General features: G+C 49.7%; 1 protein-coding gene, 1 non-coding gene and 1 pseudogene across 2 annotated transcripts; all 3 read right to left on the bottom strand.

Annotated features, from left to right (window-relative positions):
• Window positions 1–638: 638 nt before the first annotated feature.
• Window positions 639–3416, bottom strand: LOC124657163 (annotated as a pseudogene).
• Window positions 3417–4755: 1339 nt separating this feature from the next.
• LOC124657162 (subtilisin-like protease SBT5.3) lies at window positions 4756–12190 on the bottom strand. Its single transcript, XM_047195763.1, has 10 exons — window positions 12068–12190; window positions 11860–11975; window positions 11631–11728; window positions 11347–11511; window positions 10320–10431; window positions 6481–7009; window positions 6302–6399; window positions 5966–6211; window positions 5677–5791; window positions 4756–5595 (listed from the first exon to the last, which is right to left on the bottom strand). Exons 1-10 carry the CDS (start codon window positions 12188–12190, stop codon window positions 4756–4758), a joined length of 2442 nt encoding a protein of 813 aa, XP_047051719.1.
• On the bottom strand, window positions 5847–5920 carry TRNAI-AAU. Its single transcript has one exon. It is a non-coding gene; the product is annotated as a tRNA-Ile (tRNA).
• Window positions 12191–21802: the final 9612 nt, after the last annotated feature.

The raw sequence follows: 21802 nt of genomic DNA, 5'->3' as shown, positions 1-21802 counted from the left end.
CCGTCCTGTGTCTGAAGGGTGGACACTCCTGCATTTTATGTAGAAAAGGAGCATAAGAACGAGATCTATCCTCTGGAAATTCCTTTGTGGTGTCTATAATTTGCTATATCAACTTAACTACAAATTTACTAACAAGGTTTTGTATGCTTGCTCATTGAATAGGTTCTGGACAGTGGGCAAGTATAGCAAAACACTTTCAGGTGACCAAACTTACTCTTGTAATATGTATAGTATTTTAGCAAAAACTCCTGTAAAATGTATCAAGTGCATCTAGCTTTCTAATGCACCCGAGATCGAAACTACCTTCTAAGATGTAAATAATTTGAAAAAAAAAATCCCTAGACACAATATCCATCTACACTGTCACAGAACTTCCATTTTAATTTCAACTCACAACTTGAAAAATAAAAACAGCAAATCATCATATGAATAGTTAATTAAAATTAGGTAGTCATCTGAGCCCATTAATTAAACACTACCATAGCTGAATTATTTTCTCAAGAGGGTTTGAATTTTGATGACCCTCGTATATTTTATTTATATGGTAAAAAATATTCAGATTTCCCACGACTTTTTTTTGCTTCAGAGCTCAGGTGCACCAAAAGTCTTGTGGACCACACATGTTCTCTGTGAACTGGTTACCCAATGTTAGATGATCTAAACTTACCTTGTGCTGACCAGTGGACCTTCGGAATATGCTCTAGTTTTCCCATCTGAAGAATGAAATCAGGATGCATCCTAGTAAAATATGCTTCCTTGATGGAATTGAGAAATTTGATACCAGTAGGGACCTCACGTAATTCCTTGAGGCTATCGATTAGAAGATATTCAAGACTGACCAATGCACCCTCATGTATGCATATTTGATTGACTTGTGGCAAATCTGACAAAACAACCTTCTTCATATGTTCAAACCATTCTGCATGAAAATTTAGCTGCTGTCCAGTATACGCCCTTTTAAGATGTAACTCTGTTAAATTTGACAACTCAAAGAGCTGTGCCGCTGGATTCTCAGTGAGCTGACACCATAATAGCTCCATATTCAGAAGACGATTTCCATGAGTTGAGAAAAATGGAGATTTCAAAGTTCCCTCTGACAATCGCCCTACGAAACTGAGCTTTTCAAGTGGGTTTGGCATCGTCAAATCTTCTAGCAGGAGCGTCTCATCTTCGTTGTATGCTCTTATGTTTAAATTTGACAGATGGTGCAACTTTGACAATGAGTCGCACATTTGTGCACAGTGGCTACTCCTTACATATGTAATGTAAAGGCTCCTTAGGCGGGATAAATTTCCTAGTTCTGCAACAAAAACTTTAGTGGCACGAATTTCATTCAAAGATTGCAATTCCTTCAATCTCCACAAGCCCTCAAATGGTTCCACAGATTCCCAATTATGGAAACTTGTATATGTTTCATCTAGCAATTTCCAAATAAGCAAGTGGCGCAATTTCGTTAGATTTGAAAACTCTTTGGGGACTTTCAGCAAGTTTGTACGTTCAAGACTCAGTGTTTGTAAATTGTGAAGCTTCTTCATGGATTTTGGGAGCAACTTCACATTGGTGTCATTCAGGCAAAAATACCTCAGGTTGAATAACTCTCCGACTGAATTTGGAATAGCCTCAATAGGCAAACCTGATAAGTCCAGTACGGCAAGAAACTTGGATTCCGTGGGAATAAAAGAAGACCATGAAGACAGCGCCATGCTGCTGTCGAATGATATGAAGGTGCGAAGCCTTGTTGGGTCTATGTTTGATCGAATGTTATTGTTGCAGCGGACCACCGCCAAACGACGAGGTTCTAAGCCCAGTTGTACCACCACTCCATGGGTGTCGTCATAAACTGCACAGAAACTCTCATTTTTACATTGAGAAATGGCTAGGTCACGCACAAGATCATGCATCCGAAGACATCTAATCCTGTCAAAGTTGTTCCTGTTTACAACATGGAGCATGCTTCGTTGGACAAGTTCTATCAGATAGCCTTCAGCAACATCTTCTATGTTGGATGCTCCTCTTTGTGCAACAAGTCCTTCAGCAATCCACAATCTAATCAACCTTTTTCTGTGGAGTAGAAAGTCTTCTGGGAACATTGCACAATGCAAGAAACAGTTCTTCAAATAATTTGGCAGGAACTTATAGCTTAGATTCAGAATTTTTTCCACACGGTTTAGGTTCTCATTGATGTTTAGCTCTGAAACAAGCTGTTCATAAAAAGTCCTCCACTTTTTATTACTCTTGGTACTGAGTGACAATAAGCTTCCTATTGCCACGAGAGCTAATGGCAAACCATCACATTTCCCCACTATAGATTTACCATACTCACATAATTCTGGGGGATAATTACGGTTTTTGATGTTTGGAAATGCCTTCCTGCAAAACAGAAGCCATGCATCATTGTCACTCAGAGGCTCTACTTTAATCTTATAGCCATCTTCAGCTCTTGAAGCTACATCTTCCCGTGTAGTTATTATTACTCTGCTTCCCAGGCCATTATCAACAAGAACCTCTGTGATTTTTAGAAAATCTGCTGCTCTCCAGACATCATCCAATATGATCAGGTACCGCTCTTTAGCCAGAATTTTCTTCAGTTCCACTCGCAATTCTGCACCATTCATCTTTTGAGTGTCAAATTCTCTATTATCTTTTGTGAGTTCTCTCAGCATGTTTCTCCAAACATCATCCAGTTTATACGACTGAGAGATAGACACCCATGCATGACAACCAAAATGGGATAATTCATTTGTGTACACATTGTTGACAAGAGTGCTTTTTCCTATGCCGCCCATACCCCAGACAGCAACAACTCGCATGGAAAGTTCTTCGGAGTGCAGGATTTCAATCAATGTTTCCTTTTTTCATAAATACCTATAAGCTCATCATCATTGATTGAACGATCATGCCCAGGTAGATAAAAAAGATGTTCATTCTCATAGCTGGTTGTGGGAATATCACTCACACCAGCAATTGGTTTGGTCCAGCGGTGTTTTCTTCTTGAAAGTTCAATAAGTTCTTTATTTACTGCATCTGCTTTAGTAGCAACATCATCAAGTGAAATGAGAGACCGAGGCTTCTTGAATATCTTCTTCAGATGAGCCCATGAACCTGTCATTTTGTTTTCACCAATGACATACATAAACTGATCCACAACGTCTTCCATATCGAACGCCAACCTTCGGACTTGACCTATCCAAGTTTCTATCACTTCACCTTTACAGGCCTTGATGCCGATTTCCTTAACAAATGCATTAATAATCTCAAGTTCATCTTTTATCAGTTTCATGTTAGCTGGGAGTGCAACCAATAACTCATCTTTCCTTTCAAGCAATGGTTTAGCTAACTTCAGTGTTTCTCCTGCCACAGCTATGCCTAACTTTTGTATGACCAGAATAAGAGTGATCTCTGCCATTTCTGTTCATGTAGTTTTACTCCAATCTTTCACAAAAAGCATATTTGCAAAAGTGAACACTCAGCCTTAGTACCAATTCTGTCCTGGTACATCAAATCTACAGAAAAAACAGAAAGTTTATTGAGCAGGGGTAATAAGCGATGTTATTTAAAGAACATGTTTGATCTTCTAATTAATTGAATATTGAATGCATATACCTTCAAGGTTGCTCATGATCCATGCATTGCTCTTGGAGTAAACACACCCGCCAGAGAAAGAAGGTGGATGAATGGTACAAGAGAAGGATAAATGAGTGGATAGTCTTGTATCTTTATCACAGAAGGAACAGCCCAGTGCAAGATGAAAGTACTAGGAGAAATTTGGGTAGTCATTGGAAATAACCAACTTCTTTCCACGGAAAAGAGCAACGAGTTCAGTTTGCAGATATTACAAACCAATGAGTTGAAACAAATCAGCCATCCCACTAAGGTTGCCTCCAGGTAATGGTAACGAAAGGAAGGGGAATATGAGGATTCCACAAAGGTTTAGAAGAAGTGCAGACCACACAAACTGAAAAGGCTAGAGCCAGCGTAGACTCTTAGTACTATTATTTGCTCAATGATTAGTGATAAAATAATTACCCAGCTACTCTGTCCTGCACTAGTCCTTACTGTGTCTTCGTAGAGAAACTGGGGTAACAGAGATAGTAGCTCTCTCTCTCCCCTTCATCATCACGTGCTCAATTTCAGTCATTGGCACACCCGGTTCCTGGACTTCAGATATTTGCACAAAGCGCACATCAGCAAACAGGTTAAGAGCTGTCACTGATGTTGATCAGAGGTGATGGCAATTTTTTCCTTACCGGTTGAACCAGTCATGACCAGTTTCTTGAGTGCCAATGGTGAAAATGTCAACACTCCACACTGTTGTGCACCATGGCATGCAGTGACGGGGAGACATACTATAAATTTCCTAGAGATCACTGAGGAATTTTATGCACCCCTAATTAAATATGGGGAACACATCTAGCAGTCCTTTTTCAAGCATTAATTACTTTGTACGTTGTAGATATTTTTTCTTTTCGTTTTAATAGTGGGTCTGATTTGATAATTGTCGGCTCTAATATCACATCGAATTGATGCACTAGGAAACTTATTTAAACTTCGAGGTGATGGGGGGAAAGAGCTATATATGCAATATATTCATTTGAACACGCGCAACAATTTTCACTCACGACTGAGACAATAACTTGGTTTTGTGCGTATTAAGTTTTTTTCTTGGTAACGCACAGGCCAGAAAAGCCAATTTCTTTTGCATTGGCTTCCTCCGTTTGCTGACAACAAGCAGTACCCAGATCCTAACTAAGCTCATCAAGCGACGGAGATGCCGGTTTTATTTGTCCTATGATGATCGGCGACCCTTGCGACGAGCGGGCTCCGGACGCGGTGCCGCCCGGCGCCGTCCGACCACACCATCCGCCCGAACACGTACTCGCCGGGCAAGAAGGACCCTTTCTTGGCCCTAAACGTCACGGCGAACTCCTTCTCCTCCCCCACCGCGGCGAACTCGAGCCGGCTCGGCCGCACGGACACCGACACGCCGCGCGGCTCGTTGACACTCACGTCGTACACGGCCGGCGCGGCGCCCACGTTGCGCACCCTCCTCGTGACGGTGCGCGGCTCGCCGGACGGGGACACGTGGGGCACCGCGACGGACGGGTAGTTGAGGTCCTCCACCTTGGGCGGCGCCGCCGGGCAAGCATAGCGCCGTCCGTCGTCGTGGTCCGGCTGCCCACAGCCCATGAACGTGTCGATCACGGACGAGTTGTAGCCCAGCGCGCAGAGGAAGTGGAGGTAGTCCGTGGCGCCCATGTCGTAGACGAGGCCGGGGTCGGCGGCGCGGTTGGGCTGCACGTGGCCGGCGCCGTAGCCGAAGGGCGTGGCCGGGAGGAAGGACGAGTTGCGCATCGGCTGCTTCGTGTTGTCCCGCACCCTGGCGGTGGTCATGATGGCGGACTTGATCGCGGCCGGGCTCCAGTCGGGGTGGAGGGCCTTGAGCAGGCCGGCGATGCCGGCGACGTGCGGGCAGGACATGGAGGTGCCGGACTCGGAGTTGAAGAGGACGCGGCGGCTGTCGAAGGCGAGGCCGGTTGGGCCAGCCAGGCCGGTGAACGCCGCGAGGATGCTCACACCCGGCGCCGTGATGTCCGGCTGCAAGACACACTTACGTAAGGTATATGCCGATGAGCAGAGGAACAATTAGTAGGAGAAGATTGTGGAGTTACTCAGGACCTTGAGGATCTGGGGCGTAACGGTGTTGGGACCCTGAGAGGAGAAGGCGGCCATGAACGGCGATGGCTTCGTCTCCAGCGCAGTGCTCGGCACGGTGATGTAGGCTGACGCAAGCCTGCACAAAGTCTTCATGTTCAGCATAAAAATGAACAAAAAAAGGGCAAAAATAATGGCCCATACAGGTCTCGAACCTGTGACCTTCGCGTTATTAGCACGACGCTATAACCAGCTGAGCTAATAGGCCAATTTGTTAACAGAATCGAACTAAGCATATATAACTTAGCCTCACCTGGTTGAGTTCATGTAGGCAAGCAGCGCGACTCCATCAGAATAGGTGATGTGCGTGGCCGGGAGCACGTGCGCGTCGGCGATCATCTCGTTCCCGGTGGACTCATCGTTTGCAAGCACCAGCCCAGCACCGCCGGCTCGAAGAACTGTCTCTCCTTTATCCACCCGCGCGTTCTTCCCTCGCATGCACACCACGATCTTCCCCTTCACTTTCGCCTTGTCCAGTGACCCCTCGATGCACAATTGCCTGCAATGATATAAAGTTACAGTTTCATGTCAGGTAAAACGACATTGCAAGTAAATTTCAGCAGCAAGATATCTACTCCGTAAGTCTTACGCTTGCGCAGCTGTTGCATTGGCTGCCTTGGCTTCTTCGGAACTGATGAGCTGGTAATGCTTGTTCGCAGGAAGGGGCACCGGCGACAGGCTTTGTCCCTGTGCAAGATAAAATGTTAGATATTGTCACATAGCCGAAGCAACTGAAGATATGCTCCGGCGCATGTAATTGTTACCGACTTTGATCCGCTTCTTGTTGCCGAGAACAAGGTACGCCGGGAACTCGCGGTCCACGGTGCTTGCGCCGACGGTGACGAGCCACGGCGCGGTGTTGGACACCGTACCCGCTCCCGGCCCGGAGTTCCCCGCCGAGCAGACCACGGTAACCCCATTCCTCACGGCGTGGAACGACCCGATGGCGACGCCGTCATCGAAGTACTCGGCGGGCGATCCGCCGAGGGACACGGAGAGGACGTCGACCCCGTCGTGGATGGCCGCGTCGAAGGCCGCGATGATGTCGGCGTCGAAGCACTCGCTGCCGTTCACGGGCCGCCAGCACACCTTGTACGCCGCGACGTGCGCGCCGGGGGCGCCGCCTTTCGCCGTGCCGTTGCCGTACCCGAAGAGGTTGGCGCCCGGCACGAAGCGGCCCGCCGCCGTGGACAGCGTGTGCGTGCCGTGCCCGTCGCTGTCCCGCGTGCTGGCCGGGTTCGCCTGCCCGACAGTAGCGATGTAGCCCTTGTTGAAGTACTGCGCGCCGATCAGCTTCCTGCAAATTCAGAAGCGCATTAGCTTCCATCAAACACTAAACCCTGCCTGCATCTTGACTGAATAAAGGAGCAGATAACAATCCAAACAATGCTTAGCGCTTAAGCTGTTAAGCGAATGTTTCCAGGAGAATCTTGCTTCAGTGAACAACACATGATTTGACAGAGGAGTTAATGTGACGATAATGGTCCCGTCGGATGCAACCCAAGCTGTACTCACGACTGCGTTTCTTCAGCCATGGCAGTGGCAGCTAGCTAGCGCTGCATTACATGTTGTCGAGCGACCTCCCTGTAGCTCCAGCCGCAGGCACATGATCACGGAGGGGCACATGCGATGCTGAAGCAACTGAAGATATGCAGGAGCCATGGACCCCGACGCACCAAGAGCCAAGCTTGCGTTGTGCATATCCATGGATCAGAGCGTACTTTTGGAGCTACCTTTTCTGAACAAAACAACGTGGTTTTGTGGTGCCTCGTCGATACCTGAACTTGGACTATACGGCATGCATAATCATGGGAAAGCGCACGACAAAGCGACGGAAATCTTTCTGGGCCGTAATCTTGGCAGAATCATGGCGGCAATCTGTGGTGTACCGGCAGGCAGCGAAAAGTCGAAAAGGCGTGTCTGCTGATGTCTAGGACGCAAGCTCTGCCTAGGCTCACATGATTCGCAGCGTGGACTGAACCACTGGTGGAGAGCGCTCAGAAGCAAAGCATGTAGTACACTGTACAACTTGAGTTTTTTTTGTGTTGGTTATTTTAACCAAGCGCAGATGGTAGTGAGGGCATCTCCACCGGCGCGACGCAAACGAACGCTGAGCGACTATTTGTGTCCGCCGTGACCGGAAATGCGTCTGGGGCCTGTTCCAGCAGGGCGACGCAAAGTGACCGGACCGTCCGCCGCGACGCAAACCTTGCCCAAATATGCGCCAGGTTTGCGTCGCGGCGGACGCTCGGCGGTCGCGGAAAATGTCCGCTCGGTCCTCGCACGGGCCCGCCTGGCAGCGGCACAACAGCTTCGTCTTCCGCGGCATTACTTCCGGGCGGCGCGCTGCAGCCTTTGCAGGGCCGCGTTAATGAAGAACCTCGGCTTCCGCGAGCGTGCGCAGCGTCGATGCGTCTTCTCCGCCAGTACTGACACCGAGGCGTCGCTTCGGCAGTCTGCGGCCGCGTTAATGGCGATGCCTCGCGTGGCTCGCGGCCGTCGCCTACCTCTGCGCACGTAGTAATGCCGATGCCACGCGGCGCGGCCGTCGCCCTGCCTCCGCGCTATATATACAGGGGTTCACCATGAGCACATCCTCCCCACAAACCCTAGCCGCCACTGCCGTAGCGCCGCTTCCTCTCAAGCAGATCCACCATGAGCAGCGCCAGACGCGGCCAGGCTGCCGCGCCTCCACCTTCCTCCCACTCCACCTCCTTCGGCGTCAAGCTCCTCCGAGGAGTTCGACTCTGACGACAGCACGGGCGACCTCCTCGACCCGGTCAGGGACGCCGTGGCCCTGGCACTCGCGGCGCAGGAAGCAGAGGAGGAGCTGGCGGGCCACGCGGCGTTGGACGCTGAGCTGGAACAGCGCGAGGCTCGCGGCTGCCGGCTGCCGGCCGAGGACTCCGACTTGGAGATATCTTGGTCATCCGATGACCCCGATGCGCCGACGCCGGAGGAGAAGGCGGCGGAGCGAGCCGGGCCCTCGTCGAGTCTTTCGAGACGCTCAAGGATGAGGCCGCCAACGCGAGGGCCGGAGCGAGTGCTCGCAAGAGGACGCGGCGGCGCACCGAGCCATAGCGGCCGCGCGGGAGGCGGCGGAGAAGCAAGCGACGGAGCGACGCAACGACGGTGCCGGCCCGTCAGGAAGCAAGTAGTCTAGGCCTATAGATCTACTTTGTATAGTATTTATGCATTTTTATGTACTACTTTCAATGTTTGTACTATGTTGCAATTCAAAAAATGGGCCGCCCCGGTGGGAGCACACCCAGACGCAAACGGACGAGCGGACAAAATATGTCCGCGGGCGACGCAAACGGACGCTCGCGACCACTTTTGAGCGTCCGAAATGCGTCGCGCCGCTGGAGATGCCCTGAGCCATGTATCTGAAACTCCGGATGTCGCACTAGCTTATTTCAAAAAGTGTGTGTGGGGTTTGCATTGCATATTTTTTCTCGACAAAGGGAATATATTTTGGTAAGCATTTACCACTGATAATTTTTTTCTCGATCCCCAACAACGAAATGTCGTAAGGACATTAGGGATGCAATGCACATAGCCCTACTACAAAAAGAATAAGAAGAAATAAACGAGAGATCCCGCCAGGGTGATCAAAACCTTGTAGTAATGTAGTTATAACACAAACACTACCTAAGATATCACCCAGAGTTTAATTCTCCAAAAAGAAAGCATCAAAGAGAACAAACATCATGCGGCCTGATCATAGATCATAGGTTTTCATTCTAGAGAAATTCCACACAAGTGCATTTTTGGATGAGAGTGTATACCACTCGTATACTGTCTCTTTTGTTTTAACCTAAACTAGCAAGTTTCACCCAAGGTTTTGGGTACCTGATAAAAACAATCACCCGTAGGGGGCCAAGAATTATATGTTCAAATACCGAACGAGATTCTCAAATAAAATTTGAATACCCAACTCGAAAATGTCTAAATATTGGGATATAATGTTTGGACGAGGATGAAGCGAAAGTTTCAGACAAATAAGGTGAGTCATGGGGTTATACAGTAGATGTGAGAAAACACGTACAATTTACTTTGGACTACCCAACCGACCCAAATTCAAATTAAATGTTATTTTTTGCACGATAAACTCATTATCGAAAGAGGCTGGGAATTCCGTCTGCCGATGTATTTCACTTGTTTGTTCAAAAGATAGGTTCAAAGGCCTCACAGTGGATATATATGAACTCTTGATTAAGATAACCCTAAGCACTTGCATGTGACTAATCAAGCAGCTAAGCTAACCACTCATGGGGCAAATCTTAGTCTAGGCATGTCTTGTCAGTTGTCACTGAAGACAAACAAAACAGTAGTCAGTATGGTTAGTTTAAGCTCCACGATGCAGCACATTGCACAAGGACACTAGTCAAGTCAAGAGGCGCTCAGCAGTCAGCACATTGGCACAAAGCTAAACAACACGAACCAAGGCAGACAAAAGAGTGCACCATCGATCGGGATAAGGCATCCACAGGGCTTAAACGTTAAACCCGCACGTCGCCCCAGGCAGAACGGCCGTGTGCACTGTACTGTGCACGCAAGCCACAGAGAACATTAGCGAGTACTAGAGGTGTAGGAGGGAGACTGACCTGTTGCATCGGACCTGCGCGTCGGAGTTCTGGTCGTGGCAGACGCCCCGCCACCGCGCCGGCGCCGGGCCCATGCCGTCGTCGCTGAAGCTGCCGGCCTCCGGCCAAACCCCTGTACACAGACAGTGCAAAGCTCTAGGTTAGATTGGTAGATCATCACATGCGTTCATGCCGATGCCGGCCGTGGCCCCGTCCCGCGCTAGCTAGTCGCCGGAGCCGGGGGCCAGGGATGAGGAGGGATTTGACTCGACGACGTCCGGGATTCCCTGCCACCACCCACCGCCGTGCCGGCCTGGTGGCCCCGCCTGCTGCTACTACGAGACGGGCGTGGAGGAGTGGACTTGTGATGGACTCTGCACCCTTTTCACGGCCCATCCACGTCACCTGTTTGTTGCCATTCTCGCACCTTGAGAAACGAAAACAAGCTGCCTCCGTTTCTGACCGACGGCCGGGATTGAGCTGCGCGGCGGCAGTTCCGAGTCCCAACGGCTCATAAAAACCGACGCCCGGCTCAAGGCAGGGAGCGGCGCGGCCGTGCGTTTCCACGCGAGCGCAACGGGACAATATTACTCCTCGGCGGCGAGACGTTTTGCGTCTGTGTAGATTCCGATTGCTGCCATTGCTCCTGTGCGCTAGCTCTGCGTGCACTGCAGACTGCACTGTACACACGCCTCACAGGAGCAGCAGCTGCTGCCTGCCTATGCTACACGGATCGGGTCGTGTTGATTGCAGAAGGAAATTGGAGCGGTGTTTTGGTCTGACTAAGTTAACCCACTGCTATGCTCCTGCAGAACATTGCCATTCTCGCTGAAGAAATTATGGCCGTTGCTAATCGAACAAGTTATTACAGAAGGTTATAATAGGCTAACTAATGGCATGTTCTCAGGTTCTCATCCTCTCACAACAAAATGACCCACTCTAGCAGCTCTAGCTAATCTCGTCAAGTGACAGCCTGATAGTGCTAATAGTGATCTCCGAAACAGATATCAGATGGAGAGATCATGCATGTATAGTTAGGAGTCCGTACCTGTGTCTAGATTGCCAATGATGATGCCTTCCCCGAACTTTGCCTTTGCCCAGATGGAGTTGGCTTTCACCCGCCCCTCCTTCTCCATCCCGAGGAACTCCCATGACCGGGTGGTGTGCAGCTTGTGCCCTCTGTTCGGGAACACCGAGATCACGCTCGGGTGCTCTGCGCGGACCAAGCACCAGATAAACAGAGAACATCAAAATCAAATCCCGCTCCCAGAAAACCACATGGAACAGAGAACGCGAGAAGACAGGGAACGAAGAAGAAGAACACAGGCGTACTTGAGATCTCCATCGCATCCTCTTCCTCCAGCGTGGCGGCGAAGCCGTTGATGTACTTGGTGTAGGAGTAGAATATGGCATCCTGCGCCTTCTCCTCGCTGCATGGGTACCATCCATCGAAACACAGTTAAATTCAGAAGACTTGCTCGGTTGCTTGTATCTTTTGACATTCAGCTCGCGACAGGGTAGAGGAATCAATTCGACAAGAGGATACTTTCGTTCGATTTACCTTCCCAGGACGGAGCCCAAGAACTGGTAGTGGGAGCTCCGGGCGCGTTCTTGGTTGGCCACCAACGCAGCGCCCTCACTGCCATGCGAGTGGGCGCCGAGGTACACAACATACGGCTGCAGGCAAATCAGCCGAACCTTTTCATCACCAGCAAAAAACACAAGGAGAAACGAACAGAGAGAAAAGGGCCAAGAGCTTCTCCGATCACCTTTATCTCAGCAGAGGCTGGGCGCTGCAGCAGGGAGACGATGCTAATCAGCAGGAAGACTTGAGCAAGAAGAGCAGTGGGATTCCTCAGGGAGGAATGCATGCTGCTGCTGCTGCTACGCATCTCCTTTCCCTCGATGCTTCTGGCGTAGCGATGAGTAGTGGATGATTGTTGAGAGGGGATGATTGGGGTGGATTTGGGGGTTCTTGGGAGGCTGCAATGGGAACTTGGGAAGGAATGTGCCTGGGCACTGTTGGTTCTTTATAGCAGCAAAGACGGCATGGGGGCGTGTTTTGTCCTCTGCTCTCCTGTAACTGAAAGCATGGGAGCTTTTTCTGGACACCAAAAGGGCCTTTTCGTGAAGAACACAGGCGTGCCTTTGGGTTCCGTTACTTCCACACCCCACGGCTGTGGATGTGGCATACGGTCTGGCAAACTTTTGGGCAGTTTTTAGCTGAAGATGGTTATGAACTGATGATGATGTCCTTAGGCAGCGAAATAAAGGCCGGCCCCGAATCCTACAGTACCATTGGAATGATTTTGGCCTTAAACTGAAAAGATTTTTGTGGACAAACACATTGAGATTTGATACTGCTAGCGTTCAATACTGCAACAGCAACTTCACAATCCACCTGTAAGTTGTTGGGCTGCTTCAGAGTTTGTTTTGATATGGCATTTTCTTCAAGGTGCAGAGCACGCGGTTATGGAAGTGGATTGGATTTCAGTTCAAGCATACATTATGTGGCGACACATGTGAAACAAACCATATAGAACAGAGGGAATGGTATTTCGGATTTCTATTTGTATAAGTGAGCGTATCCGATAGGAAGGCAGGCTTCTTTTGATACTAGTTGTATTTGAAGAGTTAACTAGCACATTGGGCAATGCTATTTATTTCTTTATTTTGCAGTGGTAGGCTATGTAGGTAGGTATGACTTAATGGCTATGAGTTCACAAGTTACTCAACATTTTTTCCCTTTTCCATCTGTCCAGTTTACATTTATGAGCTTTTACTCTTGGTTTTGTAACTTTTGGTTTACTTGCATTTTCTTGATCTTGGCTGCTAATTTTTTTTGGGTATTGTTATGGTATACCCACTTTTATTGTTTCAAATAACAATTCTTGAAATGTTCTATACTTTTTATCATTTAGTTGCATGAGTTAATTTACTTTTTATTATACTTATGTGTTCACATGTGTATCATTATTTTTATTCATTTGCAAAATTCTATAAGGTTTCTGATTTCTCAATAATTGTTCTAAACTTTTTGTTCAACTAACAATCGTAATTTGCTCCGTGATTATTGTCATTGCTAATTTTTGTTTAGCACTTCTTTAATCATGATCTTGTTCCACTAGTAGATTAGCATCAACAACAACAAGGTAAATATTGATTACATATGAAATATTAGTACAATAATATATAGTATTGTAATAAAAGAAATTACCATACTAGTAGAAAATAGCTTAATAATTGATCAAACATTTTGTGGTGTACAAGTCAAACCTTTTCCATGCTTCTATTTTCTTTTGCGACATATCACAGAACAAGCCACATAAAGTGCTACAATAACCTCCACGAGTTGTAAAAAAACATTAATTATCAAAATAGAGTGAAACATTAAGGGGCAATTTTGTATTTGATCTGATGTATTAGGGTATACTTTATCGTATTGTGTCTTATTAAATAATAAATTTGAAATCCTTTAGTTTGGAAGTACATGTCATTTTAAAATTGTCTTAATCTCCAACATCTAATTTTGACCATTTTTTCACACAAATATGTCAATAAAATTATACTTTGCATATTATGAAATATTTTTCATAAAAAATCTTACCTGATCTCAATATTTATGTACATATTGTTAGAAAAAGATGGAAAATTTTGATTGAATGCTTTCTAGGACGACATGTATTTATGAAACATACACAGATAAATGAAAAAATCGTCAAACAATTAGGGCACTATGAGAAATGCTTCTTTTAAGTAGGAATGGAAGCTCGTATGGTAGTTATTCTATAGACTTCTGAAACCAGAAATAAATATTCATGGAGGTCTAAGTATCTATAGTTATATATTCGAGAACTAAATCACCAACACAAAACAATTGAAGAACAGAAGTTGCCTTCGAAAGCAAGGTGCACGTGACCATGTGTTAACCCATGATAAAATTCTAGAGTGTGATTTTTCTAGCGACATGAATAGTTCGGTAGGAAGTGATGGGTGGAGGGGCCATACCGTATATAAGTTCTACGTGTCGGGGGGAAGACCCCGGGTAGGGCAATGGACGCGGAGCAGCCGGCTTGAGGTTGGCCGGCTGGCGGCAAAAGCCGGCTGAGGAGCAGCCGGCTGGAGCCGTGGCCGGCTGCCTCGGGAGCCGGCTGGCTCTAAGTCCTAGTCGGCCTGGCTACGGCCTTCTACGCTGTGGCTGGGCCGGCTTCTACAAGCCATATCCGACTGGGGTTTACACTCTAGACCGACTCGAGGCTGGCGAGTCTTGCATGAGAAGGAACTGGGTAGGTGGTCCGGGTTCACGGGTTCACGCTGACCTCAACTCTCGTAAAGCGCGGGGCACTGTGGAGCAATAGTGCCACGCGGCGGACAGGCCATCATGGCGTACGTCGGTCCGTACCGGCTACAGGGCATGATGGCGACGGGGACATCTCCTCGCCATGCCGCTGACTCCCGCAGGCGGACAGGACAGGCCACTACGCCTCAACGGCTCCATGACGTCAACGCCTCGGGAAGGAGCGGAAGCAGGAGCCGGCCAAGCCGGCCACTAGACTATAGGGACTTCTATGTAAAGTGCCAGTGCCTATATAAGCTGGGCTACCCCCCTCGTGCGGGGGACGATCGATCATTCTCACTTCATTCTAGTCTTAGCGTTAATCGAGGAGAGAGACCTTCGTCTACCTTAGCCTCCCCGAGCAGCCGGATACAGCTCAAGGAGCACCATTGTACTCTGTGATCATCTTATACACTCATAGCAGGAGTAGAGGTGTTACCTCCACAGGAGGGCCTCGAACCTGGGTACGTCGACCGTGTCATTTGTCCCCATACCCGCATCCGGATACCACCGTGAGACCATCTAGGAACCACCTTCGATTAGCCACCCTATGACATACGCCGTGACGATACCACGACATTTGGCGCCCACCGTGGGGCCTTCAGCGTCCGCGGCCGGTGTTTTCATCCGGACGGGCCTCACCATCACCACCGGCGAGCGGGTCGTTTCAGGCTTGATCTGGAGATTCGGCTCCCTCGACTGCATCAGCGACAACGCTGGCTGCTTCGCCGACCGGCCATTCCCTGCCGGCGGCAACATCATCAGCTTCGGCGGCTTCGACGTCTACGTCGCCACCGTCGCACCACCGCGCTACCCGCGCCAGATCCTGCGCTGCGCAAGCCCTCCTCCCGGAGCCGGCGCCAGCCTCACCACCGCCAGCCCCTGCATCATGCACGAGGTCATGGCAACCGGCGACGACGCCGGGGCCAAGTCCACACGCGTCCGTGGTCCGGACCTAGAGCGTCCCACCGCGGCCGGCGCGTCCGGCTCGGGCGCAAAGGCGCCACCACCGTCCCGGCTGGAGGAAGTCCGGGCGAAGCTGAGCACCCCGCTCAGGCCTAGCGGCGACCCCACCACCATCGAGGCGGATTTGGAGGCACACCGCCAGCTCCTCCTCAAGCAAACCGAAGAACTGGCCGCTGCCAAGCGCCAGATGGAGATCACCCAGCGCGAGTACAACCGCGCCCACGGCCTCACTCCAGGCGGCGACGGTCCCAGCCAAGCCGGCCAGATCCACCGCAGGGGCCGTGACCTAGGCGCCGAGATCGCCCGCGACGGCGCTCCCTCGCCGGCTCCGTCTGCGGAGCAACCCGTCTACAACACCCCCGACAAGAACATGCGCGCGGCGCAAGCCACCGCAGAAGAGCTGAACCGCCTCGAAGACGAAGAGTTACGCCGCCAGACCAAGCGGGTGACTGAGCTGCTCAACGCGGCCACCAAGCAGTCGGCCGACCCCAGGTATGTCAATGCCCCCAGAGCTTCTCACACTCGTGGCACTGCAGGCAACGACAGGGAAGGCGCCAGGGACACGGCCGAGTCCGCCTCCCCAGCACCAAGCCGGCACCGTGACTCCCGGGCCACGCATGCAAGCTCAAGCCGGCCGAGCCACCAGCCGAGCGGCAGCAGCAGCCGCAGCCGGCCCCCACCAAACCGGAACCATGAGCAAGACTCCGAGCCCCGCCGCCAGCACCGGCCGGCCCCAGAAGCAAGCGGCGCTCGCCAGCCGGCACGATCCCGGCTGGGCCCGCGCCTCGAGCCAACTGACGCCCGAGATCGTCTCGACCGACTGTTCGAATCCCGCATCGCGGAAGAAGAAGGGCCAGCCGGCCCAAAGTGCTTCGGGCCCCGCATCGCCAACGAGCCCATGATCGACGGCTTCCAGCTCCCGCGCGACACCCCCAAGTACGACGGCACTGCCAAGCCGGAGGACTGGCCGCTGGACTACTCCACCGCAGTCGGCATCGCCAGAGGCAACAAGCGCTGGGCGGTGCGCTACTCCTCCCTGATGCTAGTCGGCTCCGCCCGCACCTGGCTCAACAACCTCCCAGCCGGCAGCATCAACGGCTGGCTGGACTTTGAAGAGGCCTTCATCAGCAACTTCACCAGCACCTACCGCCGGCCGGGTCGCCCCCAGCAACTAGAGATGTGCAAGCAGGGCCCGGACGAGACGGATCGTGCGTACCTGACGCGCTGGTGCGAAATGCGCAACTCCTGCGAGGGCGTGCACGAGATCCAGGCCATCAGCTTCTTCATGGGAGGCTGCCGGCCCAACACCATGCTGTGGCACAAGCTACGCCGCAGCGACCCCAAGTCGATGGCCGCCTTGATGGCCATCGCCGACAAGTACGCGCTGGCTGAAGAAGCCGGCAAGGTTCCGGCTGAAATTTCGCCGGCCCCCGCCGGGCGGGACAACAACAAGCCGGCCGAGCACAAGCCGGCCGAGGGCGGCTCGCATGGCGGCCGGCGGGACAACTACCGCGGCAAGCAGCATAGCTACCAGCCGGACCGCCGGTATGGTTCCGCCCATGTGGCAGTCGTGTCGGACCATGCGGCAGCTGGCGGCAGCCGGCGCCAGAAGCAAGACCGGCCCTGGAAGCCGAAGTACACCTTCGAGCAAATGCTCGACTCGCTGTGCAAGTACCACAACGGCAAGAACCCCTCCAACCACACCACCCACGACTGCCACTTCATGAAGCGGCTGACAAGCGGCGAACCGCTCCCGCCTCCACCCCCGCCTCCACCAGCCGGCGGGCTGGGTGGCCAAGCCGGCGCAGAGAACGCCAACCTCGAGCACCACGAGGCTAACCACGTGCACCATGGCCGTTACCTGGCCGAGGATGCTACCTACATCATCTTCACCTCCGAGCCCGAGGACAAGACGAGCCAGCAGAGCCGTTCCCTCGAGGTCAACGCGGTCATACCGCTGGTCCCCCAGTACCTATACTGGTCAGAGCAGGCTATCACTTTTGATCGCCGCGATACACCGGCTGTCCTGCCGAAGCCGGGCAGCTACGCCATGGTCCTCGACCCCACCATCGGCACAACCCGGCGCAGCGTGCGCTTCTCGCGTGTCCTCATCAATGGGGGCAGCAGCATCAACATCCTCTACCGCGACACCGCCCGCAAGCTGGGCATCCAGGAGGCCGAGTTGCGCCCCACCCCCACCGTCTTCCATGGCATCGTGCCAGGCCAATGCTGCCAGCCGATTGGCCGGATCACGCTAGAGGTGATGTTCGGGAAGCCGGATCACTTCTGCACCGAGAAGGTCGAGTTCGAGGTGGTGGACCTCGTCAGTCCCTACCACGCGCTCCTGGGCAGGCCGGCCCTGACCAAGTTCATGGCGGTGCCCCACTACAGGTACCTGAAGATGAAGTTGCCTGTCCCTAAAGGGGTCATCACCGTAGCCGGCGACTACCGCCGCTCCATGGACTGCGCCACGCAGAGCTCCAAGATGGCCCAGACGCTGGTCATCGCCACCGAGAAGCAGCTCATCCACGATGCTATCGCCTTGGCCAAGGCCGCGCAGTCGGACATGCCGGCTGTAGGCAACCCGGCTGGGACGACTCACTTCCAGCCGGCCAACAACACCAAGAAGATCCTGCTCGACCCGGCGCAGCCGGACAAGTACGTCACCATCGGTGCCGGATTGAGCAGCAAATAGGAAGGCGAGCTCACCAGCCTTCCTCCGTGAGAATCGGGACATCTTTGCATGGTCTCCAAGGGACATGCCGGGTGTGCCGAGGGAGTTGGCTGAGCACCACCTCCACGTCAGGCCCGAAGCCAAGCCGGTGAAGCAGGCCCTCGGCGCTTCGCCGAAGAAAGAAGGAAGGCCATCGGTGAAGAAATCGCCCGGCTCCTAGCAGCCGGCTTCATCATGGAAGTGCTGCACCCGGACTGGTTGGTGAACCCGGTCCTGGTTTTGAAGAAGAACGGCTCCTGGCGCATGTGTATCGACTACACCAGCCTCAACAAGGCGTGCCCGAAGGACCCCTTCCCCTGCCGCGCATAGATCAAGTCATAGATTCGATCGCCGGCCGTGAACTCGTTGTCTTTTCTAGATGCATATTCGAGGCTACCACCACATTCCTTTGAATCCGGCTGATCAAATAAAGACTTCGTTCATTACCCCGTATGGGGCTTACTGCTACACGACTATGCCATTCGGCTTGAAAAATGCAGGCGCCACCTACCAAAGGTGCATGCAAAAGTGTTTGCAGGATCAAATCGGCAGAAATGTTCACGCATATGTGGATGATGTCGTTGTAAAAACCAAGGAGATGCCTACCCTCCTTTTTTTTGAACCTTGTGACTGTGGGGAAAAAACCCCACAGTTATTTATTAAAGCAAGTTAAAATATGTACAGAGTAAAAAGAAAAAAATAGACCTAGCTGTACAAAGACTAACAAAAAAGAGTAAAGCTAAATCAGACTGCCTATCCAGGCAACTAAATCGTCCACATGCTTCCTTTTTATCCTATGCACAAGCATGGATATATCATGTACAAATCCCTTCTTCCACCCTTGAAAAGATGGCCTGTGATACTGAAAGATTTTCTCATTTCGTTGCTTCCATATATTCCAGCAGGCTAATATCACCACCTCCATGAAAAAAGGCTTAGCAAAATCTGATCTTGCTCTTGTAGCAGCTGTTTGAATATCTTGTCCCTGTAGCCAATCAATTTGTAAATATGTCCAAATCCTCTGACTGAAATTACACTCAAAAAACAAATGCATTCTGACCTCATATGATCTAGCAAAACACAACTCACAATGGGTATCATCTGTGACCTTCCAATGTCTTCTCTTCAACATGTCTCTAGTGTTCAGCCTATCACTTTCAAAAGCCATGCAAAAAAATTATGCTTCATTGTGCAAGAAGACTTCCAAATCCATCTATAAAGGCCAATAACCAGAATATGCCCATGTATGTGCTTGTAATACTTTGATGCAGTATAAGTGCTTCCCCATACATATACCCAAGAATCATTTCCCACAGACAAAGGATTGCGCCCCATATGAAAACTTAACTCCTGCAATTCCTCATAGGCCTGTGAAGACAATGGTAAATGGAAAAGCTGTGTAATATCATCAATTGCATACACCTCCTCAGCTGTAAGCTTGTCATCCAAAGCATAAGAAAAAATTCTTGGATATCTTTCACTTAGAGGGGTATTGGAGTTCTCAAATTTCCAACTGTCCAACCAGAACAAAAAAGTATCTCCTTTGCGAGGCAAAACTGTGGCCACCTGCCTATACTATCCAAATACTTACATACATCTTTCCACCAGAAAGAGCCACAAAGATTCTCAGCATGTGGAACAGACTCCTGATAATAAGTTCTCCATATAAGGTTGACCCAGGGGGTATCTGCTTTATTATAAAACTTGTCCAAAAATTTCAACAGCAAAGCCTCATTATGCTTTTGAAAGTTAACAATACAACCCCACCTTTATTTTTAGGTTTGCATATCATTTCCCAAGCTGCCAATGACTGCTTTGGTGTATCAATATTATCCCTCCAAAGACACTGTCTTAGAATTCTATTCAATTGATTTAATATTCCAGGAGGAATTTGAATGGAACACAAAAACAATGTGGACATGGAAGACAAAGCAGAATCCACTAGCTGCAGCCTAGCTCCCTGGGATAAAAAACTAGATATGCTGGTAAGTTTTCTCTCCAATCTGGTAACAATAGGTGTCAAGTGCTGAATCATTGGTCTAGCTGTTCCCAAAGGCAACCCCAAATAAGTAAAGGGAAGAGTGGCAACTTGACATCCAAAAGCAGTGGCCAACTGTTCCACCTCATCTCTATCCACATTAATTGGAACCATGCTAGACTTATGATAATTAACTTTCAGACCAGTAGAGACAGAAAATTTGTGTAAAATGTCCTTCAAAGCAAGCACTTGGTTCATATCAGCTGGAAGAATAAGCAAAGTGTCATCTACATACTGTACCACTGGATAATCAGGATCTCCCACCTCAGTGGGCAAAGATAATAATCCATCTCTGAGAGCATCATTAATCACTAATTGCAACAGTTCATACCCAAGCACATACAAAATTGGTGATAGAGGATCACCCTGCCTGACACCCCTCTTGCAAGAAAATTGTTTCCCTGGAACACCATTCAAAAGAATTTTAGAGGTTCCAGAAGAGAGGATATCTTTTATCCACTTGATGGTTTTACTATCAAAACCCATATGTGACATCACTTGGATTATTGCCTCATGTTCTATAGTATCAAAGGCTTTAGCAAAGTCTAGCTTCATGATCACCAAAGGTTTTTTGGAAGCATGACACTGGTATAGATATTCAAATGTCCATGCCACACAATCCTGAATTGTTCTGCTTTTGATAAATCCATATTGATTCTTATGCACACAGGAAAGAATTCTCTGCTGAAATCTGTTTGCCACCAGCTTTGTCAAAAATTTGAGGCATGCATTTGTGAGAGATATGGGCCTAAAATCATTTACACTCTCAGGACTATGCACCTTAGGAACAAGAGTAATGAAAGATTCATTTATATTCTGTAGCTGCAAAGAACCCTCATGGAAATCATGCACAAGCTTGCAAAAATCCTGCTTTATGATGGGCCAACATCTCTTCAAGAAAAGCCCAGTGAAACCATCTGGTCTAGGTGACTTATCTGGTGGCATTTGTCTGATAACTAGATCAATCTCCTCTTGCAGAAAAGGCTGGGAAATATCTTCCAAACCTGGCACTCTATTTATTAACCTGGGCAGATCAAATTTCATATCTATACCCTCAGAACAACCCATTCTGTCCCTGTAGCTTGACCACAATAAAGCTGCCATTTCAGCATGGTCATTTACCACCCTTCCATCAGATGCTTTAATCATGGAAATTGTATTCCTTCTATTTCTCTGTGTAGCCATAGCATGGAAAAATTTAGTATTGTCTTCCCCAACTTTTACCCATCTAACAGTACATCTCTTCCTCCAATAATTGCATTCAATCTTTAAAAGTTTCTCCAAGTGCAGTTTGACAATTTTCCTAAAATTGAATTCTGTGATAAAGAGAGGCCTCTGTTCTTCCAGATTGTCCAAAATTAAGATGGCTTTATTGCAGTTCTGGATTAAAACCTTTAACTGGGACAAATTCATATGCCAATGCTTCAGGGCATATCTAAGTGACTTAAATT

Source organism: Lolium rigidum, chromosome 5 (genome assembly GCF_022539505.1).
Source record: "Lolium rigidum isolate FL_2022 chromosome 5, APGP_CSIRO_Lrig_0.1, whole genome shotgun sequence".
Classification (NCBI taxonomy): Eukaryota; Viridiplantae; Streptophyta; class Magnoliopsida; order Poales; family Poaceae; genus Lolium; species Lolium rigidum.
This window is presented reverse-complemented; position numbering and strand designations above follow the sequence as displayed.

Excerpts from the sequence above, each read along its gene's own strand:
- LOC124657162 (XM_047195763.1), bottom strand. The coding sequence starts at position 12,190 with ATGCGTAGCAGCAGCAGCAGCATGCATTCCTCCCTGAGGAATCCCACT. Across the intron at positions 6,212-6,301 it reads AATGCAACAGCTGCGCAAGC|GCAATTGTGCATCGAGGGGT; the intron begins GTAAGACTTACG and ends ATATCATTGCAG. Across the intron at positions 5,596-5,676 it reads TTACGCCCCAGATCCTCAAG|CCGGACATCACGGCGCCGGG; the intron begins GTCCTGAGTAAC and ends TGTGTCTTGCAG.